Genomic DNA, 24987 nt, shown 5'->3' with positions numbered 1-24987 from the left:
CAAACCTAGATACTTCTGGAGAATAACAGGGAAGGACATGTAGGCTAATGTATCTGTCAACACACCTTATAAGTTCCAAGACATACTTCTGTTGCCAGATACTAATAGTTAATACAGCCAACTGATACTTAATACCACTGTTTGCATTAAGTATTAATAGCATCTAATTACTATCACATATTGATTTAACATAGTGTGAATTTAATCTATTGCCATTTGCACTTAATGGAAATATCCACTGCCTTCAGAATAAATTCACATCAGAATAGTTGCACTCTGAATGAAGCCCAGTATTAATGAATCAGCTGAGAATGATTCGTAAAATCGTAAAATCTCTTGCTTCGTTCATGAATGAATCATGATTCCATGAGTCTTTCATTAAGACAGCGATTTGCCACCACATACTGGTGGTGTTAGTTTCATATTTAAAAAAACATAATTTATTGTGGATTAGATGGGTGTTTCTACAATTTGATTGCAGTCCATCAATTTCTATTGATAGCAGTCAGCAAGTCTATTGATATACTTCTCAACACAGAAGGAAAGACAATCGCAAACATTTTCAAATGAGTATTGTCAAACTTGGTGGACCTCCAGAACATTTCTGTGGCATTATCATTTTAAATATCACGGATGAGCAATGATCCAGCCTTGCTTGCAAAGACTGAGATGCTCCTTTTATACCCGAACATGACACCCCTCAAATGTTTACTGCCAACTGTTTCAAAACAGTTTAATTAGGATATCCTATAAACTTTTCACTTCGATTTTGCCTCTGTCCCAACTTTTTTGGAGTGTGTTGCAGCCATCAAAATCAAAATGTATTTCTATTTACCAAATACCTATAAGTTGAAGACTTATATTTTATTTGTACTTTCGTGTCAATTAAATAAAAGTTAAAGAGGATTAACAAATCACAGATTCTTGATTTTTTTTCTGCATTTTGCAAAACATCCCAAATTTTCGAAAAATGGCTTTGTATTAATGAAAACAGAGTAATAAAAGGTTCTTCATAGCTTTATATTAATGTTCTAGCATTTTCAAAGCATGGCTCTTTATGGAACCTTATAAAAAGGGTTCTGCTTCTCTGCTATTGTTACAAGCCCAATCATTCAACACCATTTTTCTTAAGAGTGGGGGTTGGATTGGTTGGATATTTAGTAATATAACTGAATGGGAATGTTATCAAAAGGTTATGAGAACATAAATATTTGTTAACTAGGTTTTTACCTCATACATTAATTAATATTTCCAGATCACTACACAGCCACTGTGTTTATATGATATCCCACCTAGAAAACAGTAGAGGGAGACATTGAGCAGATCAAGTGTTTGAAGCCACTTTAGTTTTGAGAGGGTCTTAACAGCTCCCTCTAGTGACTTAAAAAGGAAACGTCAACCCACGACACTTCTCTACTCTGCCTTTCTCTCTTCTCTCTGAAATGTAGCAGGTCAGATAGTGTGGAGATCAACCTGCATGATTGGGCTCAAAACATGACTATGTGTGGTTCAGACTTTAGCACTTTTCACAGTTTGCTTCAGTGACAAAGCGCAGCCTGTGTTGATTCCTCTGTCACTCGATTTGATAAAAGGCCAAACTTAAAATCGAAATGCCAATTTATGAAGACCACAATAAATATTGTCTCTGCTGTTTCACTGAGGAACTGCTTTAACAAGCTTAAGCAGTACTATGTGTGAGTCTCCAGGGTTTAAACCCTAATGTTAGTGTAAGGAGCTTATGGCTTGCCCAGGCTCAATCCCTTTCTCCTCCCTCTTAAGAGTGCAGCCTGCAAGCACACACCTGATACATACTTCTTTTGAAAGGTAAGTTTCAATCAATTAATTTCACTTAATGTGTAAAATGAATCTGAAAAATGTTATTTACAGGTTTATGGTGTTTTCTAACAAAAGCAAGTCCTTCATTTAATCACAGCACAGTTTACTGCTCTGTTTAGATAAATAAATTGCATTAGCGAGTTTGAATGCAGTAAAATATTGATCATTACTGAACTCTGGTATCATTAAAGTTGTAGTTATTGGTTACAATTGTAATTGAAAGATTAATTGATGAGCATTAATATTTATAATTTTTATATATATGTATAATATAATATTTATTATATGACTATTTCCATTTACATACTAAACATTTGTACGGTCATTTTAACAACTACTTCTTATCTGTATATTAAGCGCACACACCATGCCAAAAAAAATAAATAAATTAATTACATTTAAAAACGCAGGGTGAAAGCTTTCTTCCTGGTGTTTGATGCATTTTTTTACTTAAATGGGAAGTTTGGTCAGGACATATCGGAGAGTGTGTCTTTAAGAAAAACATAGTATAAATAAATAACATTTTATTTATTATGTTCTAATACATTTATAATAAATTCATTATATTATAATGAATAACACCCATGATTTTTGTGGTCTTTGAGTGTGTGTGGATTTTGGTTGTTGTGAATAATATTTTTTCCTCTTCATGTGTTCAGGTCCATCCTCAACCAGACTCGAAGATGTGCGACCAAACGTTTTTGGCCATCACTTTTGGCCCGTGTGATAACTGCAGTCAAAACAAACCTCTGATGAATATATATCTGAAGAATGAGCCCATCAACTACTGTTCTCTGTGTGTGGAGCTGGTATGTTATCACACACTTTAACTGCGTCAGGATGAGTTCAACAACAAAATGTGTATTTTAAGACTTTAATCTTCCAGAACATGATTTCTGTCTGCTACCTTTACTGTAAAAAAAAGGGGGGGGGGGGTCTGTTCGTAGAACTTGACTAAAGTTAAAATAATAAATAATATATCATTATAAATATATAAAATTGCAATGAAGTACAATCAGCCATCACTGTAACATTTATAGACTTACAAAACTAAGAAGATAAAATAACATGAATTCTAATTAGGGGAGAGAAAAAAAGGAAAAAAAAGGCTATACCACAATATCACTTTATGCCTCAACAGTTTGTACATGAAACTATCAATTATTATTTTAAGTACAGGACCAAACACATCCTGACATCACAAGATGAAGATTGGTGATAACGGGTTGGTGAGTAACTAGACGTGATACCAAAATCAACCACAACAATGTAAATGAAAATAAGACGAATATGATACAGTATGGGTCTGAAACACAGAATAATTTCCCCCAATTTAGGCCTATTTGAATTATAAAAAATAAAAATAAAAAAACTCTCTGCAATGCTTTTTGAATTGTTTTAAAAGTAATTGTTTGTTTTAATAAAGCTGAATATGCATTACTTCTGTTGATGTTCATTTTCACCACATGCATTGAATGTTTATCCTCTTATCAATCTAGACGTATTGTTTTATTTTGAAAGTAAATCTTGAAGCAAATGTTTCGTTATTATTTATTTGATCCTTCATAATTTTATAGCGTTCATCTGTCACGTGGACATTTTTAAAAACTGTTACATACTTTTGTCCTGTTGATTTAATGGCTCAGAGTTTTTGTGTCAGATGCTACAAAACTTTATCTCATCACACAGAACACGTGTGTAAAGTGCTGTATCTAAGAGCTTCGGTATTTAACCGCTGCTATTTAGTTAGACCAGTACCAACATGGTAGCCTATATTATTATATTACAAATATGATGGAAGAAAAATCAAGCAAAACCATTTCGAAACAACGATTTGAAAGACTGAATGATTTGGGGCTTTAGTCAGTGAGCTCCAGAAATAAATGTGATGCTGATGGTGGTGAAGTGTCACGTGACGCTTGCGCTCACGTCAGAGCATCAGCTGTGTGCAGACTGCAGTAGGCCATCAGTCTCGGCTCATAATAAAGAGCATATTTATTTAAACGTCCGTCATCTATCTGTGCTTTCTTAAAGATGGCCTGTCAGGGACTGGCGAAGGGCGAAACCACCAATACGCTGAAAGCGGAGTCTGAGTCTCTGAAAGCCAAATTAGAGGAGGAGAGAGCCAAACTGCACGACGTCGAGCGTGAGTAAAAAAGCTGTGTGTCAAACCCCAGCAAGCTGCCTAGCTAGACTGCATTCACGGACATCACAGCTAATGCGCGGGATGCCCAAATATTCCGTGGACTATATTTAGGCAGCTCGATTTGAAATACAGAAATATCTGTCAAACACCAGCTAAATGTAAGACATTAATGCATTTCTTCAGTGTCCATATATGATGTAGTATTTCTAAAAACGTTTTACTGAGCAGTGGAGGGTGGGGGATATAATCTAAAAAGGCACATAATCTAAAAAGACTGATGAAAAGAGGAGAAAACATAATCTTGCACCAGCCCTATATACTTATCACGTTTTAGTGTATAAGTTTATTAACTATGGTAAATGTTGAGCAACTTTATAATTTAATTTAAATTTATAAAAAATAATCAGTTAAGGCTTTAAGATTTTTCCCTATTGATTTATATTACAACTGTGGCTTGTTGTAGCTATTGTTTTTAAATGTACAGGCTCTTGTTTTTTTGTAACAAATGTTATAAAGATTCATAAAAATAAGTCGTTATTGACATGATAATGATTAATAGGCTAGCCTTATTATAACAAATTGTTACATTTAAGAATTATGGTACATTTTTCATAAGAGCGCGTACAAGCCAGAATGGAGAGCCATGTGTACAATGGGTTCTAATGATGAGTGATGGAAAAGCCTGGCCTTCAGGTATTCCAAGAGATGGCATAGATTAAATCATTAAGAGCATGATTAACAGTTAAAGGGGTTATATGATGCGATTTCGAGTTTGCCCTACTCTTTGGAGTGTTACAAGCTGTTTGTGAATAGATAATATCCCTAAAGTTGCAAAGACTAATGTCTCAAACCCAAAGAGATATTCTTTATAAAAGTTAAGACTTGTCCACACCCTCCTAAAACGTCTCTGTTAAACACACCCCATATCTACGTCATGATGTAAAAAGACGTAAAAAATAAATAAATATGTCCCCACTGGATGCAACAAATGCCTCGTTCTATTGTTTTTGTCTGGTTGCTCCAGGACATGGGATCACAGTATGGCAAGGGGCGTAACATTTCCATCACACGCTTGAGGTATTCGGCCAATCACAATGCACTTGGATAGCTGGCCAATCAGAGCACACCTCGCTTTTCAGAACGATGAGCTTTGTAAAAATGGCAGGGCATAGAAGAGAAACAATAATGTACAATGTGCTTTTTTTTTTTTACCTTAAACCGCATAAACACATTTGATTACACCAAATACACAAAATACTGTTATTTTTAGCAACATCATATGACCCCTTTAAGGAGTAAGAAATAAACAATATCAATGTAAGAAAATGTTAGGTTGACTTCCCATGTTGAATGGTCAAAGTGTAGCCTATAAGTTCCCAATTAATATAAAATACATTATATATCCTATGTAAACAAGTAATTGTTAACTAGGCTATTACTTTATTGCTGTTATGTTATCAACCAACTTTGCATGTGTGGATGCAAAGTTGGTTGATAACATAATAGCAATAAAGTGTGTACCATTTTACAAAAATAAACATACAAGCATACTAATATAAAACTTTATGAGAGTGCATGACCCGGGACTCCACTAAAACAGTTCACTTTTTTTATTTATTCATCTGATAAATTTAACATTTGAAATATTTATAATTGTTTTTCTTCTTTTTTTTAAAAGGCATGAATTTCTGGAACGGCTGCCGTAGCTTTTAAGTTTGTGGCAGAATTTAGTGCGAAATCCTGAAAAAACATACATGATGTCTTTTAGAATCCCATACAATTACACTGACTAAGTCTGCGCTAAAGACATTTGTTGTATTTATACACATTCACTGTTATAGTGTCCTAAAGTACTATGCTGATGTTAAGATGAGTTTTTAGGAAATGTGCTACTACAGGTGGTGATGTGGTTAATGGAGATTAGTTTCTCTGACTTAAGTGCATCAAGTGGCGGAGAATATAGAGGCTTTGGGTCAGTTTGTAATGAAGACCAGGAGAACCTTAAAAGGACATGGGAATAAAGTGCTGTGCATGGACTGGTGCCGGGACAAGAGAAGAATCGTCAGCTCCTCTCAGGTAACAGAACATATTGTCATACCTAAACACTGTTGCCATACCGTATTTTTCGGACTATAAGTCGTAACTTAGTATAAGTCGCATCAGTCCAAAAATACGTCACGACGAGGAAAAAAACATATATAAGTCGCACTGGACTATAAGTCGCCTTTATTTAGAACCAAGAACCAAGAGAGGGCGCTCTATGTTTTCATTGTAGACTACAGGAGCACTGAGCAGCATAGAGCGCCCTCTGGCGGCTGTAGACAGTAATGTTTTTTCTTGGTCCATTTCTCTTGGTTCATGTCAAATTAATTTTGATAAATAAGTCGCACCTGACTATAAGTCGCAGGACCAGCCAAACTATGAAAAAAAGTGCGACTTATAGTCCGGAAAATACGGTATATAGAGACAGATGTTTTTTTTAGGAAATGTGATTTGTTATCCAAAAGAGTTAGAAGCTGCAGTATATTAGTTATCCACAATCTTTATTATATTTAATGAGCGACGCCTTCTTGTTCCTTTACAACGAGGCAAAAAGTAACTCTCCAAAACAACCTGTCCTCCAACCAATACGCTCGTATAGGTCGTTTGTCCAAATCCCTGAAATACGACCCATCAGAGCGTATACTACGATTGTGCCCCTAACGGCAAAAAGTCATTTACAAATTAATGTTTTGTACTCTTTTATTTGCACTCTGATTTGCGTTTCGTGTAGCTCAGTTGGTAGATTATTGCGTTATACCTTGATATGTAATCATGCTATCATGGGTTCGAACCCAGAGAACGGACGTGCACGTAAAATGTATATGCTCAAAAAAAATCATAATTAGCATGATTTCTGTGAGGGTTAGGTTTAGGGGTGGGGTTAGGTGTGGTCATTCGAACGAATAAGCCACCTGGTAAAATATGTACGAATTACTGTGAGATCAGTGTGAAAAGTCCACACATTGCATTTAAATAAACGTGCGTTTTGATTGGTAATGACGTTATACGTCATTTCATGATGGCAGACGCAACGCGATACTGTCATTATTTTTATGCCCGCTAGAGGGCGCTTAATTTTAAAACGTAAATATAGGTCGTAATAAGGTGCTTGCACAAACGACTTATATGGTCGTTTTTTGTTGGAGGAAAGGCTCCTCCAAAACCTTCACCCACTCTTTTTTCTCTCTGCTGAAATGTTGGATCTCTCCTATAGGATGGAAAAGTCATTGTGTGGGATGCATATACAACCAATAAGGTACATTTTTCTTATCTGTGTCACACATTACTCTAGGGTGATGTTTGCAGTGCTGGAGCTTTTCGAAATAATAATCTGCATGTTTTATAGTTATTATGCACTCTAATGGAAACCCCCAGGGGGTATTACTGCCAAACTAATCTGGCAGCCATATAAACACACACATGAACACATCAGGCATGCAGAATCTTTTTCATGTGTATACAGGACCATTTAAATACTCAGACATATGTATACATAGTTTTTTTTTTTTTATAACCTGCATTCTCATTACATGTCTTTGATGCATGTGTTTAATAGCATGTATGGAGAAAAGCAGTTTTAATAACAAGTTTTTCCATTTGTGTATGTGGTTTGTTGAAATGAAAAAGAACAGTAACATAATTTTAGACATTAATTAGGCATGTTTGCACCTACCCTTTTCATATATATTCTTTACATTATTATACTGCTTATTACAAGGTTACTTACAAAAACAAATAAGTTGAAATAAATTTATGATGTTAGTTGTTACTTTGATTTGTTAATAAATATCTGCAAAATGCATCCAGACCCTTTGTCTTGATCAAAATGTAAATGCTTTTTGTGATGTGTGTTGTACAGGAGCATGCGGTCACTATGCCCTGCACCTGGGTCATGGCATGTGCTTATGCCCCTTCTGGCTGTGCTGTGGCTTGTGGGTAAGTATCATAAGAGTGTTATAAGCATTAGTAGTAGTTGTAGTAGTAGTAGTTAGTTTCATAATTTCATAGGTCAATGCTCAGAGAATATGAGTGTAGCTTTGAGATGAAATCCATATATCAGTCAAAATAGAAATATATTATTTGTCATGCATTTCTGCAAACTATTAATATTTCTCTTTGCCTTTCATTCAGTGGTTTGGATAATAAATGCTCCGTCTATCCTCTTTCTTTGGATAAAAATGAGAACTTGGCTGCTAAGAAGAAATCTGTGGCCATGCACACCAACTATCTTTCATCCTGCAGCTTCACCAACTCTGACATGCAGGTGAGTGTGTGTGTGTGTGTGTGTGTGTGTGTGTGTCTGTGTGTCTGTGTCTGTGTCTGTGTCTGTGTGTGTTTGTCTACAGGGTTATTTTGCTTGTGAAAGCCTTCATTTTTAAAAACACGCTTACAAACATATTAATAATGTCATAAATGTTTATCAGGTCAGGATCAGAGTTTAACAATTATCATTATTACCATTGCTATTATAAGATGTTTTCATGCAAGATACTTTGTTTGTGTGTGTCTCTCATTAATTATTTTTTTTTAATCTATCTACAATTTATACAACACAAATTAATTTATATTTATTTCTATTAATTTATATTTCTATATTCATTATTACTACGTTAATTTTCCACCATTATTTGTTAAGGTAGTAATAGTTGGTACTGTAAAAGTTTTACATCTTAATCAATCAACAGTGCTTTAGAGAAATGTGTTTAGAATGATTCAGTTTTATATTTATTTATTTATTTTTTGGTTGTGTAATAAATTGAGTGCCAAACAGACTATTTTTAATTTAAATCACACCAACACATTACATTCACAGCTCTAAAAATTGAGAGAAAAACATAAGATCTTTTTATTTGTAAATATTTAATTAATTTGTATTATTATTTATTTTTTTATGGATTTATTTTGATCTGCAGGGATCAGTTGAGCTGCAGAGTGCTATGTGCACAGATGGTCAAATTATATTGATTCATAGTTCAATAATTCAGCTGTAGGCTAGTAAGTGTGTCTGTGATGGTTCTGTAGTTATTAAGCTGATATTTATCACATTTCTCATTGCAAATATCATAGCAATCACCTGAAGTTCCCCTGATGTGATTTCTGCTTTTAAAAATAACCTTGGCGTGGATCAGTAAGAAAAGTCTTTTTATTTCTTTTTCTAGCATGAGATCTGTGATTCGGTCTGTTCTGTGAGTGTAACAGTCATTTGGGATTATTAATTCTAAAAATAATCACTACAGCCTTCTGTTGGGTTTGTTTGTCATGAGTTTAAAAAAAGAAATGGTTGGGGTTTTCTCTCTCTGCACTGTCACACATCACAGATTGTTCCACTTTTGTGATTATGTTCCTGTCAGTAACAAAAAAAGATATTAAAAAGATGAAGTGAAATATTTTGTTTGTGAAACGTGAAAGTGAAAATTCCGTAGCTTCCAGTGATTATGATTTTTCACTCTCGGATAATCAAATATGGGCAAAGAGGCGGGATCTGGTTGCTGAAACCGCAACCACCTAGTTTGATGGTGGTGACATCAGCGGTAATCCACATGTCACTCAAGTGGCCACGCCCTTTATTATCCAGAACTTTAAGGCTTAATATAATTTAAACGGATGAGTTATAAAAAAAAATAAAAAATTCACCCCCCTCACAGTTGTCATGAGACCAACACCACTTTTTGTACCAGGCTGTAAACATATTTATTTCCTGCTCTAAAGTTGGGTTTTTTAATATGGGGAGTCTATGGGACTGACTCCCTTTTGAAGCCAGCCTCAAGCGGCCAGTCGATGAATTGCAGTTTTAGTCACTTCCTTGTTGGTTTCATGAGAGAAACTGGAAGGTTGCCACTTGATTGGAGCATGTGCTTTGTGGTCCTGAGGTAATGGTAATGATCACTATCTCCACTAGAGGGTGATACAGGTGTTATATGTATTTGAGGTCATTGCAAAATATCAGGAAGAATTTTAAGTAATCTGTACTTACTAATCCATTAGTTCAAGACAGACACAAGTGTGTGTGTGTGTGTGTGTGTGTGTGTGTGTGTGTGTGTGTGTGTGTGTGTGTGTGTGTGTGTCTGTGTTGCAGATTCTGACATCAAGTGGTGATGGAACATGTGCATTATGGGATGTCGAGAGTGGGCAGCTGCTGCAGAGTTTCCATGGTCACTCGGCTGATGTTCTTTCATTGGACCTCGCACCCTCTGAAACAGGAAACACCTTTGTATCAGGGGTCAGATCCTCAAAACACCATCTACACATATACTCATGTGTTCTACACGTATACACACATCCCAACCCCCACTCACGTAACACATGTGATTACTATTGAATTTACTGAATCAGCTAAATATTCATTTCAGTTTATAAAGGTGAATGAAAGCACTGGATATAAAGGATCATTTCTTAATGGCCATCATTTACATTGTAAATCATGGATTGATTTTACATGTTAGGATTTTGTTTAGTCACAATGGCTGTTTGAGTAATGTGTAGCTATTTTTTGGACACATCATTCTCCTGAGATTCACACTGTTTTGTGCGAGTGTTGTTCTGCCCATCTCTAAAGTGCTTTATGTGTTTTTCAGGGCTGTGATAAGAAGGCTAATGTGTGGGACATGCGCTCGGGACAGAATGTTCAGTCCTTTGAAACGCATGAGTCTGACATCAACAGTGTGAAGTGAGTGACCCGCTGCCTGGCACTTTTTGATCATGCTCTTAAGCTACGTTCAAGGCACAGTTCTTTTCCCCCAGTGCATGACATTGTGAACATCAAACATTGCTTTGAATCTGATATTTTCTGATATTTCCTTATTCTGATCTGGGCCATTTTAACATGTGGAAATAAATTGGATAAATATCAGATTTTCCTCACAATCTGACTTTAGTGTAAACATTTGGGTTGGACATGTTTTTATGCCAATTTACTGCCATTATTCCTTATTTGGCATGAAAAATCTGGAGGACAACAAAAGCAGCCATTGTTGTTGAGTTTTTATATAGTACAGCAGTAGTTTTATAAAATGTATATACATATTAATATATAGTTACATTATATATATATATATTAAATGCTTGACATTTTCTATTTGTATATTACACAAATTTTCAAATTTATTAATACATTGCATAATATACCCATATTACAGAATTACAGAAGATCCCATATTTATAGCAATTTCACATTTAAATAGTTTAATAAATAAACAATCTCCATCATCTACTACCTGATCTTTTGACAATGACATTTTAACATATAGATCACGTTACGAGTTGAGCAGGTAATTTACTGAGAAATATTATAAAAGATTTTGGTGGATTTTCTAATTTCAAAAGGTAATTTCTATTCAGTTTATTAACCTTATCTAATGCATTATTTAACCACATATCTGGATACCATTTAGATCGAAATAATTGAAAAAGAAATTTGACCTGTACATCAAATTCATATGAAGTACTACGACTAATCTGTAAACTTCTTTCTAGTTGATTTAAAATAGCACATTTGGGAGAAGTTACCTCCCGGAGTCTTTTTCCTTTTACCCGACGTACTCTTCTAGTTGGCTTCTTCCAGGTTGATTGCATTTGGAATGGCTGTGCTGGCCCAAAAAAGGATTTCGTTGTCAAAATGTAGTTTGAGAAGACGACGTACAGTATAGGCATCATCTGATTCAGAAGCACCTGTGAGTCTCAAACCCCCTTGTTTTTGCTGAGGTTGTTGGTTTAGTCGACATCCAAGTGTAGACTTTGAGGTCTTTATAGTCCATGGTGTCTCTGCTGAACTGGTGAATCTTGACATTAAGTAATTCCATCCTGAATTGATCAAGTTTTTCTCCGAAGATCATCTAGTTTTGTATTTAATTTCCATCTTATAGCTTTCAAAGTGGAGGGAGGGATTGAATTGTTCAACACACTGAAGAAGGCCTTGAGCCGAAACATTTGTGTTTTGTCCTGCTGGTGTAAAATAAAGTGCTAAAAGAAGACTATTTTTTGTGAGTGAAGAGCATGGTTTTATATACTTAGTATCTTACCTGTCTGTGGAAATTGTAACCTTTTATATGAATGCAGGTATTACCCTAGCGGAGATGCTTTTGCGACTGGATCTGATGATGCTACTGTAAGTTTTTCTACATTACAACACCATTTACCCCATATAGATATTAAAACAATCAATAGGCTTCTCAAAGATAACAAAGAATTGCCAGAAAGATTCAGAGTTAGTCAAGTAAAATCTGTTGCTCTGTGTCCAATGATTAGTACTCACCCTTGTAAAACAACACACACACACACACACACACACACTATTGAGCCATACTGAAATGAACGGCTTGATAACTGGTTTAGTTAATCATACACAAAGATCTTTTGATGATCTTTCAATAATGTTCATCTAATTAGGTTTCTAGATACTCAGCTGACTGATTATGTGTGACAGTGTATTAGAATAGATGTTTGTGTGTTTAGTATTTCGTAAGCCTGTGTTCTTGTTTTCAAATCAAATCATGTCACCTGTTAGTCAGTCAGTCAGTTAGTCAGTCTGAGACTGGATGAGTCAGACTCTGTAAGTTCATACTGATCTCACTGTGAACCGTTCATGTTGTTTCAGTGTCGTCTGTATGACCTGCGAGCTGACCGTGAGGTTGCCATCTACTCCAGAGACAGTATCATATTTGGAGCCTCTAGTGTGGACTTCTCCCTCAGTGGTGAGAAAGCAGACATAGGCCCTTAAACCGGAGTGTTCAGCTAAAAAATTTGAATGTATATGAATAAAAGTAATAATTTATCAAAAATCATTAATTCACCCTCATACCATTCAAATTTTTGTTTTTCTTGTGTTTTTATTTTCACTGAACACAAACAAGAATGTCCCAAGTGTTCATTTCCATACTTTGAAACTGAATGGGGACTGCAACATTAAAGCACCAGCCATCATAAATGTGCTCTATATGTCTCCTATATTTCAAGCCCATATGACAACAGACCAAAATTTTAGCTAACACTTTATTTTGATGGTCCCCTTATAGACATTTTGTTGACTGTAAGTACCTTTGAAACTACACGTCAACTAACTTGCATTATAGCATTAGTAGGGTATTAAACTCTTAGGTAAGGTGAGTAGAATAAGACATGTACTTGCAAAGTTACTTATAGTCAACAGGAGGTATAAAGGGAACCATCAAAATAAAGGGTTACCAAATTTACTCATTATTCACTGAAAATCTTACATTAGCTGCAATTCTCAATTGTCAACTGAGCATTTTTAATTTTAAATATTATGCATTGTAGGGATATTTCAGCAAGAAATCAAAATGATTCAAAATATTTGTGTTCCTCAGAAAAACTGAAAGTCATACAGGAAGTTAAAAATCTGTCATGCCAAATTTTGTTAATGTCAAACATGATGTGACTCATTGCATATGTACTGTATGACATCCCTTACCAAAAGGAAGTATACTTCAAGTTTATTTAATCAAGTATACTTAAGTAGAGGTCAAGTCTAGTTTTAAGTATACTTTATGTAATAAGTATACAAATATCAGTGTACTAGTAGTATACTTGTAAGTGTACTATTTCAATACTCCTTGGGACTAAATTGCCCCCTTTCTAGTATGTAAAGATATACTTTTGAGTACTGGTATAATAGTATGAAAACACGGATTCTCGGAGCACTAGTAAGGCTCAAATATATTTAGACTTTTTTTAAATATAAGTCAAGTATATCGTCATTTTAAGTATATTTCTGAGAAGTATATAAAGCACATTTTTGAAAGTACATAAAAAGTAGACTGAAAGTATAGTTTCCTATTTTTTGTAAGGGATTCAAAAGAATGACATTTTTGGACTGATTTTTTTTTTTTTTTTAAACAAATTTAATTTGTATATATTTCTCACACGAAAGCAAAAATGTTGCACTAGACTCGGAAGACTTATATAATGTATGTTTTATGAAACCAAACTAAATCTTGAAATCCAGTTTCTTTTTTCATTGCATTCCAAAGAGATTAACAGAATAGAGTCATACCATTTTAAACAGCATGAGGGTGAGAAATGATGACAGAATATTCATTGTTTGGTCAATTATTTCTTGAACTGGTCATCGGTCAGCATGTTGCTCTTTCATGTGATACACTGACTCCCATACACTCCTCTAGGTTTTTACTAGGGCTTTTTATAAGCACTGACTATACAGTGTGCTTAACCTTATTTTGGTACACAAGACACATGGTTATTAGTGAACAGGCATGTGTCTCAGCTGTGATGCCAAAACTCGTGCCAGGATAGCATTGTGTCTAACATGTGTCTCATTAGGGAGTGTAGACTTATGACAATACAAGAAGTGTATTATGATGTACTTTAGTCTTCAGAAACACTTATCATAAAAGAAATATTCAGAGAGTGTAAATAGTAGGTTTGAAAATGACAATTCTGTCATCATTTACTCACCCTCATGTTGTTCCAAACCTCTATGACTTTTTGTGGAACCCAAAAGGAGAGGATTTAGCGGAATAATGGTGTGAGGCCAAGCCATGTGCAACACAAATTTCACTGATGCTCCATTAACTGATAATCTTCCTCTTGGGTGTAGCTTTCAAATGATGAAAAGGAGTCATTAAAAGAAGATTAAAAATGTCTGCGCATTTATACTGAACAATATTACTAAACTTGCAATTAAATATACAAAAGACAAGACAAAAAGACCATTTATATTCTGTAATATTTTCACTGACACTAAAAAGCTGAATATTGATAAAAAAAATAATCCTATACATCTGCTTTATAGCTGAATCCAGTTTGTTGCACAATTGATGAACTTTGAGACACTGTTATTGAACTGAACTGAATCAACATTGAACTGGGCTGAATAATGACCCTTTTGCCTTCTGTTGAGCTCTTTATAGCTGACTTGAACGCATTTCGTAATTGATGAACTTTGCACTGTTACTGAACTGAACTTAACACTAATCTGACTTGTTAAGCTCTACTGACTATAGAGCTGCTTTTATAATTGAATTGAGTTTGCTTTATAACTGATTAATTTTGCAACAATGTTATTAAGCTAAATTGAATCAACATTAAATTAACTGAGACTGTGTTGTCAGTAGAGCTGCCTTAAATCTGAAATTGAATTCATATTATATAATTTTGCAACATTTCTGTTATATTCCTGTTTGTTAATGTGAAGCTGCTTTGAACATGTGTTATATGAAGTGCTATAAATATGCGACTTGACTTAATATTATACTAAAAAATAACCTTTTCCCTTGTTTCCTCCTTGTTTTTACATAGGTCGATTGTTGTTTGCAGGATATAATGACTACTCAATTAACGTCTGGGATGTCCTGAAAGGTACCAGAGTGGCAATTCTCTTTGGCCATGAAAATCGGGTCAGCACTGTCAGAGTTTCTCCTGATGGTACCGCGTTCTGCTCGGGATCATGGGACAACACTTTGCGGGTGAGTGCCTACTTCAGGTCATCTGGGGAAAGTGGCTTACGTATATACTGTATAACACATTTATCTCTTTACTGGCATCAAGGACTAACTATAAATCATAGGGACTGGCAGCAGTTATAGGTGTTTTACACTTTCATTTGATGTCTGTCCTTTGAGAGCTGCAGGGGAATTACCCAACATAGGTCATAGATTTCCCGTGGTCTTTTCTTTCTTACCTTCATAACAAGTATAGAAAAGAACCTTATTTGTTCCTCTTTTCTTAATTAGCAAATGCTGTGGTGATCATCTTGATTTGTAATACAATTATTGTATTATTTTACCAATTTTATAGTGTATATCCTAATTTTATCTCATTTCTCTGTTGTAGATATGGGCTTGAGGAGTTGTTCTGCATCAGTGTAACAAGACATATTAACAAGATATTTATCACAACACACAGTAGGCCTTTAGGGATTCTTATTTAGAGTTTTTTATTATCTTAGCACAATTAGATGTCTCTTTTCCTTGGCTTCTCACCTATATATATATATATATATATATAAAACGTATATATGTATATGTTTATGTATGTATATATATATATATATATATATATATATATATATATATATATATACATACATACATACATACATACATAGTACACAATTTGAAAAGGATTGCTGTTCAGGTATTGGTTTGTAAAATATTTTTTTAATTAAAAACCTAAATGTTTTAATATAATCTATACTTTTATAGGTATATTTAAATGACTTGAAGAGAGTTCATTTTAGTACCTGTAAATTTGGTCTAGATCAAGCACATATATCTAGAAATCTGAAATGTACTTAAATGAATGAGTTTTGCCTGCACTAGAATGTCATAAATATAGATAAATGTTTAATGTAAGTTTTTTTTTTCATATCAAGTGTTATACAGTTCATCAAAATCAGCAGTTAGTAATCACAGTTAGCTGATTGCTTTGTTTGTCCACATCAGTATTGTCCTGAAAATATACACTTTATGATTAATTTTGTTTGCTCTTTCTAGTTGTAAAATGTTGCCAATGTATTTAGGAGAATTAAAGATAATTTCCTGTGTGTGTGTGTGTGTGTGTGTGTGTACCTGGTGGTGTCCCCACAAGGATAGTGATAAAAAAAATTATCTGTACAATATAAAAACCATTACGTCTATGGAATGTCCCCAGAAAACATGGCGCGCGCGTGTCCTGTACGATACAGGAGTTAAATACTCAAATATACGAGTTAAAATATTTTAATATCAACAACAACAACAAAAAGGGACGTCAAAATATAGCCGAAATCGTTTAATAATATAAGTTTCACGGTGCTTCTCGGAGTTACAGAATAATACTCACAACGTAATACGCGCAACAGAAAACCAATGCGGATCAGAAATACTGAATGGAAGGAACAATGCGAAAGGAAAGCGCCCATGACGCAAGCGGCAGAGGAAGGGCGTGTCTTACATTGATAAAGCAGTAGGGCGGAGCGAAGCGTCTCGATGAGGTTTGACTGCTGTTTGCGCAACTGTCGCTGGAGAGTGCAGTCTGACATCGCTGGGAGGGTAAGCTGCTTTATTATTTTCACTTTTAAAGAGAGAAATTGTACATTACATAATAAAATGCCTTTAGAATTCAGACTTTTCTTTTGATATATTAAGAAAAACGTATATTTAAAAGCCGTCCTGTTGGCTCTCTTCTTTGTGTTCTCATGCGCGATGGCGCAGCCGGCTTTGTGTTTCACAATGTTTCGTGCGCTGTCTTTCATTTCTCAGTGCTGTTTTTATCAGATTGAGCTCATTCAGATATATTCTATGTTCATACAAAAGTGACGTAAGCAGGTTTACGTTGGACATGGTTGAAGCTGAATGTTTTTTTTATTTATTTTTATTTTTCATATAAGGCCTGAACAGCCACTGACTTCACAGCCATTATGATTCATTTACCATTTATGAACAGACCTGCTTTCTGTTAATGCTGCATAGATATATGAAGTGACAATTAACTGCAGTAACTATAATACAATAAAAGCCTTTTTTAACATATTATGACTCTGACTTTTTATTTTGTATTTTTTTAGGAAAATGTCCTGTTGGTTGAGGGAACAGACTTTATTGCTGGCACAAGATTACATCAGCTTCTGCAGCGGGATCCAACAGATGCCTCCCAGCGAGTCAGCAGAGGCCATGAGATACCTGGCCAAAGAGATGGAGCAGCAGTACAGAAGCAAATTCCGATCCCTCTCCCAGGAGTTCCTGGACACCTGCGGATCAGATCCCAGCAAGTGTCTGCAGAGCGTCATGAGGGAACTGGTGGTAGATGGGAAACTGAACTGGGGGAGGGTGGTTTCCATCTTTACTTTCACCGGAGTGCTGGCCAGTGAGCTAGTGTCCAGGGGAAAGAATTCCGACTGCTCCTGGAGATTGGCCGAAACCATTGCTGACTACCTTGGAGGCGAAAAACAGGACTGGCTGGTGGAAAATGGAGGCTGGGTAAGCATTAGCAGTGTAGACTCACTGGGACAGAGACTTTATGCTGGTAAATGATGGTTTTAAAGGCATTATATTTTGGTATGTGCAGTAGAGCCTTCACGTGTAGATAGTAGGAGGATCTTGAATAATTTTCAAGTTTCAACTTTTTTTTTTAATCAGTTCTGCTTCATGTGAAACTGCGTAGGTGCTCAAAGGGCATTGTGTTTGATCTTTCATGTGTGCTCGCAGAAACCCAGCCTGTTTTGTACAGTGTTTGATACCACAATCTCTTTGATTCTTTCCTACCTGTATACTTCAGTGTGCACATTTTCAACTGTAATTGGGAGGTACTGAAGTGATATGCCGGTCTAGTTTTAAGAGTAGTGCAGCATATGCCTTGTGGCTGCCCTGTTTTTTGTCAATTAGAGAGTGACGCAAGCCAAAGAATCCTGGGAATGCTTGTGGGGAAGCAGAACTGCTCTTTAAAACACTTTTTAAACAGGCTCTCAAATGTCTCACTAAGGACTTTTTCCGTGTGGGCATCCAGTTCTTCATACTCCCAGGCACTGACATATGAAAGCAATACTTGTTTCAACTCTGATTACATCTATAACCCTAGACGATGCAGACTGATAAATGTCTTCATTACACATATGGTTCAGAGAAACCAGTTAGTCAGCACACTCCAATGCAAATGATTTACACTTAACTCCCACAGAAATTAGTTAGGTACTTGTTAAGTTTATGTATTAGGATGTAGAATATGGTAATGTAGAATAAATGCTTTAGAAGTACTAATAAACAGCCACTATGTTAATAATAGGCATGCTTATAAAGAAAGTGAAGTGAATTTAATAGTAGTTAATAGTGAGAATTGGTCCCTATACTAAAGTGTTACTGAACAAATAGTGTTTGGCATCAGGCATGCCATATTTGAACATGCGTGAATGAGAGCTTTGGGAAAGAGGAAGATTGTTAGTAAAAAATGACTTAAATTTCAGTCTGTTCGTCACATAAAGCTTTTGTATGACTTCAGAAGACTTGGAAAATCATGCAAAAGTCATATGGAGTACATTGTCCACTCTCTTGCACTTTTGTTCAGTGGAAAACAGTACCTGTTGCACTTCTTCTTTTGTGCTTCGTGATGGAAAGTCACACAGATTTGCAACGTCATGAGGGCGAGTAAATAATGACATAAAGGATGAACCAGCCTCGAAACCAATTTCATGTTGGTCTGAACTACTCTTTTTAAACATCACTAGTGACGTCATAGTGAAGTCTTAAAACTGTAAATCTTGCAACTGCTGGCTTAAGGCAAACAGCAGCTTGTATTTGCATGAATGCAGAGTTTTTAGAGGCCTAGTGCGGCGCTTTCTACCCTATTTTCTCTTTCTCTTTTATTTGGCAGCTGTTGAAAGCAGAGCCACAGGCCACTCAGCCATTTAGTCTATTGTGTTTACAATACATTTGATCTCCATGCTTCACTCAGAGTTTGCGCAGCATATGATTGTGAGCTAGTGCACCTGGACTCACTCTGACCAGTACAGCAGGTGACAGCTGCTCTGCTCGACTTCTCAAGCCTTCTGCTGTTTGTTCGGGTTCTCAGGCACAAACAGCAGTTATGCCCGCCTGTGCTTTTCTGCCTTCTGCCTCTGAAACTGTCATATCTACATTTAACCCTTGAAATATCAGTTAGCTTCTGAAACTGGCAAAATATGTCACAGAAAAACCAGAGTAATGTCAGAGTAGAGGAGTGAACACTGAGGAGGAAACAATCTAAATGTGTTGCAGGCTAGATTCGAACCTGCGTCTTTCACCTGAGCACTAAAACTTAAAAGTAAAGTTCACCCAAAAATGAAAATTTTATGTTTATCTGCTTACCCCCAGGGCATCCAAAATGTAGGTGACTGAGATTTTTAACTCAAACCGTTGCAGTCTGTCAGTCATATAATGGAAGTGAATGGGAATCACGGATTCTAAAGTAAAAAAAAAAAAAAGCATACATAAACAAAACCAAACTAAACCCTGCAGCTCGTGACCATACATTGAGGTGTAAAGACTTGAAACGATTGGTCTGTGGATGAAACTGAATAGCATTTATATTGTTTTTTTACCTCTGATTTTCACCGCAATGTATGAACTGTCTTGAGCGTGTTCTCAACAGCCGGCGTGTGATGCGTCTTGTTCTTCTTCTTGCTTTATGGCGGATTGCTGACTTATAAGTGCATTACCGCCACCTATCTCTCAAATGGACCATTGACACTCTATGTATGTCAGAAACTGAATAGACAACTCTGCCTCTGTGATTATAATAAGTACAATCCAAGAATAAAAATGCACAACACACATTACTGGATTAAACAATTCTAATTATATTTTCTGTATATGTAATTGGAACAGCTTGTCAAAAAATATTTAGAATTTAGAATTAAATCTGGCCAAAGGAATATAGCTGTCTCGTTCGGCAGCTCACTAGATTTGAGGTTCAAAATACTGCTCTAACTGTATCATATTGGTGTGGGAAGCAAAATGTGAATCTTATCCTGGTCTGTCCTGTCTTTTGTAGGAGGGTTTCTGCAGGTTTTTCCACAAAGCAAGACAGCTGAACCAAGAGTCCTCGATGAAGACCGCACTGTTTGCAGCAGCAGGAGTGGGTTTAGCTGGTCTAACATTTCTCTTAGTACGTTGATGATTTTAGGTTCTCTCTCTCTCTTTCACACACAACACACCTGCTTTATCATATGGCTAAGGCTAAACAGTTCTGCTCTTCAGGTTTCTTGCACATTTTTTCCATGGCCACACCTGTAATTACAGCAAACAGACCTTCATGTTGATTGTACACTCTTCACATGGCCTTCAGGAGAAAAAGATGGAAGTTCTAAGTCCTTGCATATCTAATATGGTGCTTTTGTTATTTTATAATTGCTTTTGTGTAATTTTGTTCCTGTGTAAATCTTGTTAGTTTAGATAGTATTTACAGTTTGTGAAAACTACACCACAATTTATTGTTTGTATGTTTCTTTCAGTCTGAAAACAAGATGCCCAGAGATCGCAGTTGTGTCAGAAACTATTGTAATACATTAGAGATAAAGTGCATATATTTTGTTATAGGACAGAGCGATTCTTTTTGTTAGACCCCTTTTTGACTTGACTAGTGGTTTACATTATGATCATTTACACCTTTGGGATGTCTCTCAATTTCATCCTCGAAGGCATTTGTTTTAAAAGTTCTCGCTTGTTTGTTTCAAGAATGCCTGTGATATTCGCCCATTGTAAGTTTATGTTGTAAATGTATTTATTTACTCTTAAGAACAAATTATTACTATTAAGGCAATTCCCAACAATTGACAAAACATTATATTTTTGCATTGTTTTATTTATTAACTTCTTAATAAAATTATTTTACTGTGAAATTTTCTTGTTGTATTTAAGATTTTCTTATTGTAAGATGTAAATAAGATCTTGTTTGTTTCTGATTTCGTTTCTAATGAATCTAGCCACATGCAATTTATTCAATTTGATGATAAATGGAGTTAGATTTTACAAACATGCATGATGGTCAAGTTTTCTCTTTCTTCAGGGTATTCCAGAAAGCAGAAGCATTATTGTCATATAAACCCTGTTAACTGTTATATATATATAGGGATGTTATACAATGCTAGGGCATTCACATATACAGGTCATGCTGTGTTCATTTAGTTAATGACACTGCTAATATGCAAATAAGAGCATTAACTATAGAAACGGAAATGGCTGGATATCTATGAAGTAAACTAACCCTGAAACTCTGGAACAGGTTGTATTCAGAGCAGGTTGTATTCTTATGGCTAATAGCATGCCCTGAAAGTTTCCTCAGTTTTTAGAAGCAAAAGATGAGGTTACCTGCTTACCCATCCGTAAACTTGCCCAGATATGTGGCATAACCTAGCTTCTGGAATTCCCCCCATGGTCAACACTTGTTTACTTTGTGTGTGTGTGTGCTCTTGTTTTTGTGACATATCAGGACACAACTCTGTATAATGACATGGGTATGACACAGGTATTACAAGGAGAGGGTGACTTATGAGGACATAGAAGTAAAAAAGGAAAAGTTTCCTGTTTCCAAAGTTTAGGGTTAGGTGTAGGGTTGGTGTAGGGAAATAGAATATACAGTTTCTAAAGTATAGAGACCATTACGCCTATGGGATTTCCCCACTTTTCACAAAAACAAACGTGTGTGTGTGTGTGTGATCAGCCATGTTTTAAAACTATATATATATATATATATATATATATATATATATATATATATATATATATATATATATATATATATATATTTGTGTGTGTGTGTGTGTGTGTGTGTTGAAAGAATGTCCACTTGCACAATGCGTTGGTCAAGCATTTGTGCTTGCCTTTGCATACTTAAGTATGTTTTGTGTTTACTTTGGTCTTGGAAAAAAAAATTCCCATTTAAACACAAACAAATCTATTCCACTGAAGAGAAACTGGATACCATTTCACTGACTATCATATTTCCAAACATGTTGTGAACCCATCTGCAGCACACAAGCCTTTAGCATACCAGCTGCAATCATACACACAATGTTCTGAAAGAGAAGCCAGTGCTGGTAGCAGATGTAAGACAGTCTGGAAGAATGCAGCATTCCAATGGAAAAAGTTATTTCTCAGCCTGCTTGAGAGTCTTAAAAGATTTTTCAGTTATGTTCATATCACCTTTTCTTAGATGTTTCTACTACAATTCATTCATATTATACAGCCATAAAATGAATTGATGGATGTCATATTATTTGGTCTTTGGAAGAACCAAACATTTGAAAAGAAATGTTTGAGTTCACACTGAGGTCTAAATTGTTTTGAATTGTATACTTTGATATCTTGGCAAGCTCATGGAGAAATTAAACCTAGCTTAGCTTTCTTCTGAAAGAGACTCATGAGATTACTTGAGTCCTTGTTCTTCAGAAGGAGCATCTGGGAAGCAAGTGATTTACACTCGCTTCCCCTTTTGCTCTCCGTATGATCTCACCACTGTCTACATTATTTCATATACAGTTGCATCTTAATAAATTATGTCATGGAAAAGTTAATTTATTTCAGTAATTCAACTCAAATGGTGAAACTTGAGAATTAAATATATTCAGTGCCCACAAACTGAAGTAGTTTAATCTTTGGTTCTTTTAATTGCGATGATTTTGGTTAAAATTTAACAAAAAAAAAAAAAAAGAAAATTCACAACAAATCTCAACGAATTAGAAAACTTCATAAGACCAATACAAAAAAATAGCTTTTTTTGTGAATTGTTGGCCTTCTGGAAAGTATGTTAATTTACTGTACATGTACTCAATACTTCGTAGGGGCTCCTTTTGCTTTAATTACTGCCTCAATTCAGCGTGGTATAGAGGTGATCAGTTTGTGGCACTGCTGAGGTGTTATGGAAGCCCGGGTTTCTTTGACAGTGGCCTTCAGCTCATCTGATTTTTTTAGGTCTCTTGTTTCTCATTTTCCTCTTGGATACCATTTCACGGACTATCATATTTCCAAACATCCAAACATGTGAACCCATCTGCAGCACACAAGCCTTTAACGTACCCGCTGCAATTATACACAAAATGTTCTCAAAGAGAAGCCAGTGCTGGTAGCAGATGTGAGACAGTCTGGTGAGTCTTGTGAGTTTGTGGTGTTTTTGGCAGTGTGGGCAGGTAACAAATCCTGCTGGAAAATGAAATCAGAATCTTCAAAATGCTGGTCAGCAGAAGGAAGCATGAAGTGCTCCAAAATTTCTTGTTAAACGGGTGCAGTGACTTTGAAAACAGGTTTTCAAAAAACACAATGGACTAACACCGGCAGATGACATTGCACCCCAAATCATCACAGACTGTGGAAACTTAACACTGGACTTCAAGAAACTTGGGCTATCAGCTTCTCCACCCTTCCTTCAGACTCTAGGACCTTGGTTTCCAAATGAAATACAAAACTTGCTCTCATCTGAAAAGAGGACTTTGGACCAAGGTGAAACAGTCCAGTTCTTCTTCTCTTCAGCCCAGGTAAGACGCCTCTGCCATTGTCTGTGGTTCAGGAGTGTCTTAACAAAAGGAATACGACAACTGTAGCCAATTTCCTTGACACATCGGTATGCCTTGACCCCAGCCTCAGTCCATTCCGTGTGAAGTTCAAATTCTCAAATTCTTGAATCAATTTTGCTTGAAAATCGTCATAAGGCTGCTGTTCTCTTGGTTGGTTGTGCATCTTTTTCTGCTACACTTTTTCCTTCCACTCAACTTTCTGTTAACATGCTTGGATACAGCACTCTGTAAACAGCCAACTTATTTGGCAATGAATGTTTGTGGCTTACCCTCCTTGTGAAGTGTGTCTATGATTGTCTTCTTTTTCACTTTTCCACGACATTCTAATTTACTGAGATGCACCTGTAGGGCTATTCAACGAAGGTCAGGAATGTTGAGAGCTCATTTTGTGCAAAAATGTATTTGCCAACAAAGCAACAAACTGACTCCAATCATGCAGTGTCATTGATCAAGATCACATGTTTTCTCTTTCTGCTCTTTTAAACCCATCTTTGTTGGTTTGACACAGAGCATTCCAGCTCTTCCATTTACCAAATGCTGATGTTACAAAATAGAAAAACAGAAACAAATGCTTTCTACCATGAACAGTTAAAGAGCCTCGTTTAAAAAATGTTTCATAGAAACTGTCCTACATGTGATCTAAAATAATTTCTAAATTGTGCGTATTTCCAAACACCTGCAGTACTCTGACTTTGCCACAAGGAAATTTGTGTACACCTACATTGAACCTTACATAGCCCAAAAGCATGAGCTTGTTTATAGATAATTGATACTGAAAATGAAATACATTTCTATTCTGTTCATTTCTAATTACACTCTGCTCTCCACCTCAGATCAAATTTATAGATTGTAAAAGGTATTCTCAATTCATTTCTAAATAGCACACTGCATGTATGATAACTGAATGACTGTCTGTGTCTGTATTTACACAGCTTAACATTATCTCATAATTTGCATTGATGGACTG

At 35.7% G+C, this 24987-nt stretch overlaps 2 protein-coding genes across 2 annotated transcripts; both read left to right on the top strand.

The window, feature by feature from the left end:
* The first annotated feature begins 1742 nt into the window (after positions 1–1742).
* On the top strand, positions 1743–16000 carry LOC132155951 (guanine nucleotide-binding protein subunit beta-5b). The gene is made up of 13 exons (XM_059564741.1): positions 1743–1824; positions 2496–2645; positions 3871–3982; positions 5922–6058; positions 7239–7280; positions 7884–7960; positions 8156–8288; positions 10101–10244; positions 10600–10691; positions 12080–12128; positions 12618–12714; positions 15299–15465; positions 15833–16000. Exons 2-13 carry the CDS (start codon positions 2520–2522, stop codon positions 15842–15844), a joined length of 1188 nt encoding a protein of 395 aa, XP_059420724.1. The 5' UTR covers positions 1743–1824; positions 2496–2519; the 3' UTR covers positions 15845–16000.
* Positions 16001–16913: 913 nt separating this feature from the next.
* On the top strand, positions 16914–21350 carry LOC132155950 (anti-apoptotic protein NR13-like). Its single transcript, XM_059564740.1, has 3 exons — positions 16914–17031; positions 17547–17958; positions 20504–21350. Exons 2-3 carry the CDS (start codon positions 17551–17553, stop codon positions 20624–20626), a joined length of 531 nt encoding a protein of 176 aa, XP_059420723.1. The 5' UTR covers positions 16914–17031; positions 17547–17550; the 3' UTR covers positions 20627–21350.
* Positions 21351–24987: the final 3637 nt, after the last annotated feature.

Source organism: Carassius carassius, chromosome 13 (genome assembly GCF_963082965.1).
Source record: "Carassius carassius chromosome 13, fCarCar2.1, whole genome shotgun sequence".
NCBI lineage: Eukaryota > Metazoa > Chordata > Actinopteri > Cypriniformes > Cyprinidae > Carassius > Carassius carassius.
The sequence above is the reverse complement of the archived record's forward strand: the minus strand, read 5'-3'. Positions and strand labels throughout refer to the sequence as shown.